This window comes from Ranitomeya variabilis, chromosome 8 (genome assembly GCF_051348905.1).
Source record: "Ranitomeya variabilis isolate aRanVar5 chromosome 8, aRanVar5.hap1, whole genome shotgun sequence".
Taxonomy (NCBI): Eukaryota; Metazoa; Chordata; class Amphibia; order Anura; family Dendrobatidae; genus Ranitomeya; species Ranitomeya variabilis.
The window spans coordinates 154364970-154377891 of NC_135239.1; the positions used below are offsets into that span (position 1 = coordinate 154364970).

Here is a 12922-nt window from a genome sequence, read left to right on the forward strand (position 1 = left end):
GGATGGACTTTGTGGTGGGTTTGCCCAAGTCTCGCAGCTGTACCATCATTTGGGTCATCACCGATCATTTCTCGAAAATGGTGCATTTGGTGCCGCTACCACGGTTACCTTCTGCACGGGCCTTGGCGGCGTTGTTCATTAAACATATTTTCCACTTACATGGAATGCCTGATAAAGTTGTCAGCGACCGGGGTCCCCAGTTTGCGTCTCAGTTTTGGAGAGAGCTCTGCCGTTTACTCAGCATAGAGCTGAATCTCTCCTCTGCATATCATCCCGAGACAAATGGGTTGGTAGAGAGAACCAATTAGACTCTGGTGACATACTTATGTCATTTTGTCTCTGCTAGGCAGGATGACTTTCCATCTTTGCTATCTTGGGCGGAATTTGCCTTGAACAACGCCGTAGCCGATTCCACTGGTCAGACTCCTTTTCTCCTTAATTACGGCCAGCATCCTTGTGTCCCTGTGCCCATGCCCGTGTCATCCACCGATTCTAGGGTGGCAGACTGGGCGGTGGAGGCACGTGACATCTGGGACCGCACACAGGATGCCATCCGGGCCTCCAAGGAGAGAATGAGGGTCTCGGCTGATACACACCGGCGCCCCGCTCCGACCTTTGCTCCTGGCGACTTAGTGTGGCTCTCCGCCCGTAACATCAGGCTGCGAGTTGAGTCCACTAAGTTTGCGCCTCTCTACATTGGCCCGTTCAAGGTTCTGGAACAGGTGAACCCTGTGGTCTACCGTTTGGCTATTCCTCCATGCCTTGGTATCACCGATACCTTTCATGTTTCCCTCTTAAAGCCCATTCATTTGTCCCGGTTTTCTGAGTCATCTGCCGGGACATCGGGTTCATCCACGGATGAGTTTGAGGTGAATGCTATCGTGGGGTGCAAGGTGGTACATGGCAAGAAATTTTATCTGGTGGATTGGGAGGGTCACGGTCCAGAGGATAGAACCTGGGAGCCTGTGGAGCACATTCGGGCTCCGCTGCTCATTGCAGCTTTAGAGCGTAGCGAGGCTCAAGGAGGGGGGGCCCTAGGAGGGGGGGTAATGTTAGGAGTCAAGTTTCCTCTGCTGCACAGGGGGAATCTCGATCTGTGTCTGCTGCGGTCTCCCATTGTCCATCGGCCGCAGTGGAGCTTGCTCAGCGGAGACGTCGGTCCCAGCGTCTCACTGAGTCTGATTCAGTGCAAAGGGTTATTGCCGCCTCTCCAGACTCTGCTATTGTACCCTGCACTGATCTACGGTGAACAGGCTTTTCTGGGACTAAGTCCTGCTTTGCACACACTGAGCATGCCCAGGGTAAGATCTCTCACTGGAGATCAAGGGTCACATGTTCAGGTACTGCAGCCAAATCTATTGTTCTTTCTAGGAAGGTCCTGTAGGTACGCAGGCTCTGTAGCAGTTTCTTATTGGTGCTCTTTTGGAAGGTCCTGTACGTGCTGCAGCTATTTAAGGCTCGCATGGCCACACGGCCATGTGCTAGTATCTTTGCGCCACTGTGGTCATATGCGTGAATGTGTTCAGGGACCCGGCTGAAATAAGCCCCTAGAATGCTGGCACCTCCGGCGAGGAGATTGTGTATGAGAGTATTCAGGGACCCGGCTGAAATAAGCCCCTAGAATGCTGGCACCTCCGGCGAGGAATGTTGTGTGCATGCATGACCACTGACTGCTCTCTTCTGGGTAGTTAGCCTGTGTCTCTGTGAGAGTTAACAGGGCACAGAGCTTTGCTTTCTCGGCCGATCTGTGAAGCTAACAGAGCTGGTTAATACCGCCATATTGTGCCGCCATTCTCTAAGCGGCAGGATATTTCCTGCACGGTGGATCCCGGGTTGCGAACGCACCAATCAATCACATCAATAAATATATTCGGTGCGTTCCGCAAACCCTAACACTGGCTTCTCCAAACATCTCAATGTAGCCAGGTGACCAGTGGGTCCAAATTCTGTCTTTCTTCAAACATATCCATGGTTCAGCAATAGTCAATGGAGCAGATCTGTATTCTTCCATTGAGGCTGAAAAACCCTAGGTTGTTTCCCGTAGAATGATAGATCCGTGTCCTTCATGAGGGAGCCATGATGAATTGGCAGCAGTCTTGTAGGATCCCTTGGATGTTTGGTTGTCTTGGCAGAATCTCTGGCTGTCTCTCTGTCTCTGTCTCTCTGAGGCATATCACCTCTTTTTATGTTTAACCAGTGTCCTTCAGTCTAGTATCACAGATAAGGGGAAGAATAGAGATGACCAAGTCGCCTTGTTTGATGTAATCTATTTGCATCGATTTCCCTCCTTTGTTTTAAAAATTAATAAACTATTTGGGCTACCCAATGCATAATTATCATATCACTAGTCATCAAGGATAAGAGCAAACTTTGTTATATCACATATCAGCTTTCAAGTCAATTTTACAGGCTTACACAAACAAAAGTCTGTTTTCTTGACCGGCTAGAAAGAAATGCTTAAATTCAAAAGAAAAATATTTAAAATTGAGAGCCCTCAGTGGTTGATACCTTTTAATGGCATCTTTTTGTAGTAAAGGTTGTAACTTTCGTGCAGCTCCCCTTAGCACCTCCAGATTTGGATTGTAGGTGACTACTAGAGGCACCCTATTATTTTCTTCTTTAGCTTTGTAATGTAGCAGGTGATTCATTGATATTCTAGTTGCTCTTGTAATTTGGTTTTGAATTGTTCTTGGATGGTAGCCCCGATTCAGAAAGGTCTTTCTGAGGTGAAAAAGATGCCCGCTTGAAATCCATTTTTCCAGACCCCCCCACTACTGTGTTTAAGGCTGCCCCCAAATCTAGAAGCATCATTGTCAGAAGCTCCCTGTCGTCTCCAACAGCTGCAGGAACCTTTCCTTGCAACCAGAAAAAATGCAAAACCTGTCCATTTATAATGACCACGGACAAGATAAAGATCCCCAATTCACATCAGGACTACAAGATACTAGGTACTTTCAGCTGCATCACTTCTAATGTGGTGTGCTTAAATATTTGTTCTAAATGTCAAACTGGGGGTCTGTATGTGCGGGAGACAGGGCAAAAGCTTAGAACTAGAATGAATTCTCATCACCACACAATAAGAGAAAAAAGAATGGATCTACCTGTGGCAATACATTTTGGCTCCCCGATCATAGCATTATGGACATGAAATTACTTGTATTAAAAGGTAACTTCAAATCTCAGAGAGACAGAAGAGTTTGGGAGTATAAGCTGATGATGAGCTTTGACACTCTCAGTGCAGGAATGAATGTGTTGCATGGATTTATGTCTTTTTACATCAACTAAGGAATTTGCCCCTCAGACCATGTGGGGTCATCTGTTGTGAAATTGGATTCTGGGCTCCCCCGGTGGCCACTTGTGGAATTGTACTTGTGTGCATCATCCCCTCTGTTCACCTGCTCCTATCAGGATGTGGGAGTCGCTATATAACCTTGCTCCTCTGTCAGTTTCATGCCGGTCAACAATGTAATCAGAAGCCTTTCTGTGCATGTTCCTGCTACTAGACAACTCCCAGCTAAGTTGGACTTTTGTCCTTGTGTGTTTTTGCATTTTGTTCCTGTTCACAGCTGCTGTTTCGTTACTGTGTCTGGAAAGCTCTTGTGAGCGGAAATTGCCACTCTGGTGTTATGAGTTAATGCTAGAGTCTTAAAGTAATTTCTGGATGGTGTTTTGATAGGGTTTTCTGCTGACCATGAAAGTGCCCTTTCTGTCTTCTTGCTATCTAGTAAGCGGACCTCGATTTTTGCTAAACCTATTTTCATACTACGTTTGTCATTTCATCTAAAATCACCGCCAATATATGTGGGGGCCTCTGTCTGCCTTTTGGGAAAATTTCTCTAGAGGTGAGCCAGGACTGTCTTTTCCTCTGCTAGGATTAGGTAGTTCTCCGGCTGGCGCTGGGCATCTAGGGATAAAAAAACGTAGGCATGCTACCCGGCCACTTCTAGTTGTGCGGCAGGTTTAGTTCATGGTCAGTATAGTTTCCATCTTCCAAGAGCTAGTTCTCATATATGCTGGGCTATGTTCTCTCGCCATTGAGAATCATGACAGTCATCATAACAGAACCAGACCCCAATCACAGGACAATAAAACATTCACACTCCTTAACTATGAACTTTCCAATATTTATGGACACAACTGTTTATCACTCACTTAATGGTGGTTCTGCTTCACCTCACCTTTCTTATCTATGGCATTTTTCTGTTCTGTGTTGTGCATAAATATGTGTTTTTTCAGAATTTGTATTAGTCTATGCCTGATGAAGAGACCTGAGTAGTCTCGAAAACTTGCAATTTGTTACCATCTTTTAAGTTAGCCATTAAAAGATATCAATCACTGAGGACTCTCAGTTCTAAATATTTTTCTATCCACTGGCTAACACGCTACCAAGATATATATCTTTCCTGTATCTAAATTTGAAAGCTAACATACAGATATCAGTCTATTTTTCTTGAATTGCTAAAAATAAATGTCTGGTTAATTAAGATACAATTCTGTGTCTCCACAATCATGTTCTAGACCCACAAGGGAACATGTGATCTTTTGATTGCATTGATAATACACTGTAATACTGTGTAGTACACTGCACTACCTAGCCTGTCAGGGTTTGACAGGTAACCTGTTAGATATATTGCTTCTGGCAGAATCTATTAGGCTGAAGTTTATAGTAGACCCACAGGTATTTGGTAGGCAACCATCATCACCCTACGATTGCACCGATGGGCTGAGAAAGGAAGGATCTTTTTAAATGCCTCACAGTGTTATGTGAGGGGATAAAGTGCTGGGATCGGCGCAAGGTCCACATGCAGAAGGAGATTAGCTGTGAATAACAGCAGGCCTCCGCTGTGGATGGCATAACTCCTGTGTCCTTTCCATCCTTGTGACATAACTGTCATACAACAGATTGCAGAAAAACACTTGCAATCTGGAAGGACAGATATGTCATTTTGAAAGAAGGGGTTAATACTGTAAATGACATTCGATCATTGCAAAAGTGAAAATACCTCAAGAAAGAAGCTTTACCTAAATTTCAAGAGTTATTGGCTCCACAGCTAAGAAAACTTGATCCTGGCCCTTTCCCTCTTGAGCGCCAGGAGGGTTTGTCTTGAAAGATGTACAATAGATAGTGGTACAGATTGGTGATATGTAGGAAATTGGTTTAGGGATCTGATTAATTGATACATTTAAATCTTTATTTTCCATTATGTGCGTGTTGATTTATGACAAGAATAATGAACGGTTCAGTGACAGTACGTATTGATTATATGTCATATATGTCTGTGTATTCTTTCTGAAAGCAAGTAAGGAGTGGAGGTGGCTGCAATCTTCCAATGTCGTTCTGTATTGGAGGGGAGGGATGAGTTGTTTTTTTGGGGTGGAGGGTATTCCTTTACTTTATTTTGTACAGATTGAACACTTGGAAATATTAATAAAAATGATTTGATTTCATTTTCACGATGTATTATTATTATTATTGTAAATAATGTCCTTTTTTTGCTGAAATTTGTAATTTGCCTATCTGTTGTGAAGCTCTGGCCAATAATAAAATTTTGCCTGCACTGGTTTTTATGCATATTGCAGTGTGATATTTTATCTACTTGACTTTTATTTTCTTACCTGCAGAAAATGGAATAAATGCTGCTTGTTTTACAAATTTTCCTTCTGCATCTAGAAAATGCTCAGGATAAAACTGTAAGGGTTTCTTCCACACTCGGTCATCTTTCAGTACAGAGGACAGGTTTGTGACAACAATGGTACCCTAATAATACAATACAAAAAAAACGGCATAAGGTGATATTATATTCTATTCCTCAGCAAAAAAAAATAGGAGTATAGGTGTCTCTGGCCGCATGAAAATGTATGTTTTTACTTCATATAATCTAGCATTTATTTTTTTCAAATCTCTTTCGGAGAATGAGGATGGGACATCACACTTTTCACCAATTACTAAACATATGTAAAAAATATTTAAAAAAACACCATATGCCAGACATAAAACAATAAACTCCATGTGTATGTAGGCCACAGGAACATAAGTGAATTCATACCTATTTTAACCTAAGACATTGTTCTTTTGCAGAGAAATTGACTTTATAAGTGAATGAAGAAGGAACTGCACCGGGCGCTTCTACTTTCCCAACTTCCAGTAGACGTCTCTTCATCAGGGCAGCATTTATTTTAATAATAGGTATGGATTTACTTGTGTTCTTGTAACTCATAACTTACACACATAGTCAGTTTCAGGATGAGGAGGGGGTAGAGTAAGCTGACAGATTCCCTAATGACCCCCTTTTTTTGTTTATTTTATCGTCACATTCCAGGAGCCATAATATTTACATTTTTTCATTCATGTAGCTGCACCCAAAGTATTAATTATCCTCCATACAGTATTATGGCACCACGTAGTCCTCCATATAGTATTATGAGGACCACATAGTCCTCCATACATTATTATGGGCACCACGTAATCCTCCATACAGTATTATGGGCACTGCATAGTCCTCCATACAGTATTATGAGCACCACATAGTCCTCCATGCAATATTATGGGCACCACATAGTCCTCCATACAATATTATGGGCACCACATAGTCCTCCATATAGTATAATGGACCCACATAATGATCCATACAGTATAATTGGCCCCATATTTTATTCCAGACAGTATGAGCCCCATATATAACTTTATACAGTATAATGAACCCCATATTCATACAGTATAATGGGCCCTATATAATGCTCCATACATAAAAAATAAATAATCAAATACTCACCTCTCCCCATTCCCCGCTGCTCTGGTATCTTCAGTGTCTTTTGACCCATTGCATTGATCAGCACAGAGGATGCGCTGTAGTGTTGTCATCATGCCCTCTGCATGTCTGAGACATCACAGAGCTTAGATGCAGCGGGGGAATGATGGAAGAGGAAGCATCAGTGGACAGCTTCCTCACCCATCTTTGTTTTTAACTGCATTGGTGCTGGCACCGGGCCTCCATGAATCATGAGCCCCATAGCGTACTTTGTCGCCGATGGCTAATGGACTCCCCATTTGTCCAGGGCCCCAGCATTTGCCAGGGTGTGCTGGGTGGTGACGTAGGCCCTGATATATGAGTCATAACTGAGCATCACAAAATGTTAAGCAGTGGGTGAAATGCTTTTAGGACATGTACCCTTAAATCATAGGCATTTATAAAAAGAAAATAAGCAGCACACCGATTAAATAAGAGAAAAGGACTCTTTATTAACCCCTGTGGTAACATTTCAATTCCATAGCAGTGAAATGTTCTGTTATGGATCCGAAATGTTGCCACGTGGGCTAATAGAGTCCTCCACTTTTTTAAAAGTAAAGTATTCAAAAACAGATCCATTGGTGAATAATTATTTAAAAACAAATCTTTAATGTATAACATGGTTAAAATTATGGTATAAAACCATTATTTTAGAAAAAAGGCAAGTAACCCAGGAAGTCATGGCCTTACGTGCTTCAAACCGACTGGTTCTTAATCATAGTTCAGAGTGTTATTTTGTGTATAATTGCAGTATCACCTACTGTATATAATGTATACAGACTGCTGTACATATAATATATAGATGACACTGTTACTGCTGTGCATAATCACACTCTCACCTACATAACATATATTCAGCAGTAGCAGTATCACCTACATATTACGCATACATTATACAGGTAAATGTTTCTATCTTGGGACTCACCCAGATCCGTGCGATGGGGGGCAGGAATGGATGAGGAGCTACAGCACGTGTAGTATCGGACATGCAGAGAAGCAGATCACGATTCCCTGGTACCGGTAAGCAGAAGATGAACTTTTGAATCAAATCCTATGTTCGCTAGCTGTTTCACTTGCCTTCACTGACAAGTACGCCGTGACAGCCATAGTGCACCTTCTGACAAGGGCCGCTACAGGTGCCAAGAAAGTGAGCGCACACAGGGGAATTATTCGAAAGTTTTAAAGTGACGGCATCCCACTTTGCAGTTCAGAACCGCCAGCCCACCGGGCATATGCCCACCTCAGCAAATTGCCAGCCCAGGCCTGCCATGCCATCTCAATGGCGTAACTGTATGTCAAATTGCAGTAAATCGCATGCAGCCTTTACGTACAATTATGTAATTTGTGGGAAGGTGTTATAGGGAACTGGTCATCAGATTCATTCTGCCTAACCTACGGGCAGCAGCATGAAACACACACACGTGTGATTGTAGCCAGATTTGATTAAAACCTCATTCAGATGTCTATGATTTTTCACATATTCAGAAAACAGTGATTTTATCACAACTGTATAAAGTAGCCCAGTAAGTGATATATCACTGGAATCAGGGTCTCTGCCACTGAATTATGCTGCTGTCCGATGGAGTAGCAAAAACACGGTGACAGATTCCCTGGTAGAACGTCTCGGTTTGACTACTCTGAGGCAGGTTCCCAGCGGCTTCTCCCTACACAATCCCTTTAACTGACATGTCTTTACCTATGCATAAACAAAGAAACAAAGAGAAATACCTGTCAGTCAACTAGAGCAGAACTTCAGGAATACATTTTGTAAACATGGCCTACATGGCTAAAAATTGTAACTATTGTAGATCACTTTGTGAAGACTTTTTCTCTTTTTTTTTTATTCAAGCAATATTTTTCCATTGATGTGTGGGGAAAAAGAAGTAATTTGATTGTGATCATGATTTTGATGAAAACATCTCAGTAAGAAAGAATATCAGGTAATTTATAATATCCAATATATGTAAATGTAAAGTGTACCTTTGGGATGAAATATCCACCTATTTCTGTGTTCCTATATGACATATGATGAGCAGCGACGGGAAAAATATCCCCACAGCGTTGAACTTCATGGATGACGGCGTTGGTGTAAGGCATGCTCAGAACATCAGCCATTGTCGGTTTTCTATTTCTGCCAATCACTTCATCAATTTCTTTGTGAATTTTCCCTAAATATGAATATATTACAGCGTTAGTATTAATTACCATGCCAAGAAAAAAAAATTAAACACGGGTTGATAAAACGTTTCTGGGTCGTTATTTAAAGGAAGTCTGTCAGCAAGTTTTTGCTATATAATCTGAGGACAGCATGAAGTAGGTGCTGAGACACATATTTCAGGGATGTGTCACTTATTAGGCTGTATGCTGTTGTTTCCATACAATGAATGTTTATCACCAGGAGATTATCACTGCACAGACTGGCTCCCCGTGCCAAGTGGTCAGACCACACCCCTCCTCTGATTAGCAGCTTACTGTGAATATACAATATACACAGAGCCTGGTGTGGGCGGAGTCAGCTTTCTGAGCTCTGCTACAAGCTACATCTAAGAACCGAGATTGCTTCACAACTGCTGCACCCAGTAAAGTAAGTGATACATCGTTGGAATCAGGGTCTCTTTTCCAACATTATGTAGCTCTCAGATGAGGTAGCAAAAACCTTGTGACAGATGCCCTTTAAGGCTACGTTCACATTTGCAAATGGAAATTCTATTTGTCATTTCTGTTTTTAGGAGCTGACAAATGGAATTATTGTCAAAAAGGGATTGGTTGCACAACTGATGCAAACAGAAGCAGAGGGACCCCACTGATTATTATGGGGTTAATCTGGATTACTTCATGTGTCCATGTTTAGAATCAGTTCTAAAAATTAACATATAACCTTGCTTTGTGTTCCCAAACAGACAAAATTGAATATAAAAAGGCCTTATAAAATGTGAATTTCACAACTTTTTTTTTATAGTTTTCAAATCATTAGAACTTGTAAAGAAAGTGAAAGAGCTTTCTTTGCATGAATTTATTTAGAATCAAACAAAACTTACTCATTTGAGTAAAGACAAAACGGTGAAAGTAGGTAATGATACCTTCTTGGTGCTTATTTTACAGTTTCTGCCAATGATTAGCAATTCCTTTTTATTTGTCAGGTTCCCTGACAATTTACCGATTACCCAATGTCTTGTGGCGTCACCATAGAGAAAATGGAGTATGACACATCTAGGTGTGGACCAACTGGATCCATCTACTTTGAAAATGGAAGATCTAAGCCACACAACGCCTTCAATTCTGTCCTGTACCCTGACTGCACAATGTTCACTTCCTCCAGTCGTTAATATCTTGGATGCAGATACCTGGAGCTACTTACGCTGCACCTCTGGGTAGAGGATGATGAACAGGAGAGCCCATCTCAATGTGGTAGTTGTAGTTTCTATGCCAGCTGTAAACAAATCAATTGTGGTGACCACAAGGCTTTTTTCATTAAAACTGCTGTCCTTATCGCCCTTTGCCTATGAAAATGCAGACAATAAATGAATACATTAATGTTTATTTACTAGCTATTTTTTAAGAAATGTTTGACAAATGTTTTCTTACACGTTTTGTTGCATCTAAGGCTAGCTTCAGACATATGTGGGCAGCGCGGTGGCTCAGCGGTTAGCCTTGTAGTGTTGAAGTCCTGAATTTAAAACCCACTAGGGACAACATCTGCAAGGAGTTTGTATGTTCTCCCCGTGTTTCCTCCTGGTTCCCCAGTTTCCTCCCACATTCCAAAGGCATACTGATAGGGAATCTAGACTGTGAGCCCCAATGGGGACAGTGCCGGTAATGTCAGTAAAACGCTGTGAAATTGATGGCGCCATATGTGAGTAAAATAAATACAGTTCTCTACATTGTCCATTGTAACTCCATCAGCTTCATTGAAATTAATGGCTTTGTAGGGGCACTGTCAGGGCTCAAAATCCTGTTTTGGGGGATTTGACGCAGTGCTCAGTAGAAAACTCTGTATGTGTGTAAATCAATCCTAATCTCCTCTGTATCTTGTATATAAAAATCTTACTTTCATGTCTCCAGTATAGGAATGTACAGTTGTGCTCAAAAGTTTAAATACCCCAGCAGAATTTTTGCTTTCTTGGCCTTTTTTCTATGAAAGATAACACCAAATCTTTTTCTCCACTCATGGTTAGTGGTTGAGTGAAGCCATTTATTGTCAAACTACAGTGTTTTCTCTTTTTAAATCATAATGACAACTCAAAACATCCAAATGACCCTAAAAAAAAGTTCACATTCCCCATTTCTTAATACCGTGTATTGCCCCTCTAACATCAATGACAGCTCGAATTCTTTTGTGGTAGTTGTTGATGAAGTTCTTTATTTTCTCAGATGGTAAAGCTGCCCACTTTCTTGGCAAAAAGCCTCCAGTTCCTGTAAATTCCCACGCTGTCTAGCATGAACTGTGCGCTTGAGATCTCCCCAGAATGGCTCAATAATATTGAGGTCAGGAGACTGAGATGGCCACTCCAGAACCTTCACTTTGTTTATCTGTAGCCAATGACAGGTCGACTTGGCCTTGTGTTTTGGATCATTGTCATGTTGGAATGTCCAAGTTCATCCCATTGGCCGCTTCGGGGTTGATGAGTGCAAATTTGCCACCAGTATTTGCTGATATCGTGCTACATTCATCTTTCCTTTAACTTTGAAAAAGTTTCCTGTGCCTTTGTAGCTCACACAACCCCAAAGCATCAGCAATCCACCTCCGTGCTTTACAGTAGCAATGGTGTTCCTTTCATCATAGGCCTTGTTGACCTCGCTCTAAATGTAACGTTTACGGTTGTGACCAAAAAGTTCCATTTTGGCCTTATCACTTGAAATTACCATGTTCCAAAAGTTTTGAGGCTTGCCTCTGTGCTGTTTTGCATATTGATGGTGAGATACTTTGTGACATTTGCGCAATAATAGCTTTCTTCTGGCGACTCGACAATGCAGCCCATTTTTCTTCAAGTGCCTCCTTATTGTGCATCTTGAAACAGCCACAATGCTAGTTTTCAGAGAGTCCTGTATTTCAGCTGATGCTATTTGTGGGTTTTTCTTTGCATCCCGAACAATATTCCTGGCAGTTGTGGACTACATTTTTGTTGGTCTACCTTACCGCAATTTTTTTTTTTACAGAGCCTCTGATTTTCCATTTGTTAATCACAGTTAGAACGCTGCTGACTAGCATTATCAATTCCTTGGATATCTTTTTGTATCCCTTTCCTGTTTTATACAGTTCAACTACCTTTTCCCATAGATCCTTTGACAATTCTTTTGCTTTCCCAATGACTCAGAATCCAGAAATGTCAGTGGCTGGATGAAAAATGCAAGAGTCTGTCTGGATCCCAGAAACTCACTCAGCTTTTATGCACAAACACTGATTACAAGCAAACGTCACAGGTGAGGATGTTACCTTTAATAGCCATTCAAGCCCATTTGTGTCAACTTATGTGCATGTAATCAGGCCAAAATCACCAGGGTATGTGAATGCTTGATCGGGGTCATTTGGATGTTTTGAGTTGTCATTGATTTAGAAAGAGAAAACACAGTAGTTTGACAATAAATGGCTTCACCCAACCACTAACCATGAGTGGAGAAAAAGTTTCAGTGTTATCATTCATATTCTCTGAAAAAATTCTGCTGAGGTAAGTAAACATTTGAGCACAACTGTGTCTGCACATCCTATCTCAGTTATCTGTGGTTGCAGGAGGTGAGCCCACTTCACACACTGCACATGCCGGCCGTGTAACACAGCCAGCATCCACAGCAGTGATCCTTTAAAAGTCTGTAACAATCTTTGACAACAGCATTTTATTTGCACCTTTTGTGCAACCCACTTACAGCTTGATCACAAGGTACCAAGAGATTGTCATACTGGAGGCTGCCATGTTGGTAATCCTGTGAAGTCTAGCCATAGGCTGAGCTTCATAAAATACTTTGATTCTAGCTACACACTGCATTTCTTAGTATTTGCACTATATATAATAAGAAATTGTATATTCTAGTCCAATAAGGTGAACAAATATACAGTAAGAAAAAATGTTTTCTTTAAAAAGTAAATAACAATTTGAATGACCCTACGTTTTCTTCCTTTAAAAATATAGAAAGAAAAA

General features: G+C 41.5%; 1 protein-coding gene across 1 annotated transcript in view; it reads right to left on the reverse strand.

Annotated features, from left to right (window-relative positions):
- The window catches only part of LOC143788465 (cytochrome P450 2D15-like), a 74400-nt gene that overhangs the window by 12349 nt on the left and 49129 nt on the right, over nt 1–12922 (reverse strand). Inside the window, exons 6-8 of the mRNA XM_077278158.1 lie at nt 10147–10288; nt 8769–8956; nt 5617–5758 (exon numbers count right to left, since the gene is read on the reverse strand). Coding sequence (XP_077134273.1) covers nt 5617–5758; nt 8769–8956; nt 10147–10288 — 472 coding nt within the window. The remainder of the gene's footprint in view (nt 1–5616; nt 5759–8768; nt 8957–10146; nt 10289–12922) is intronic.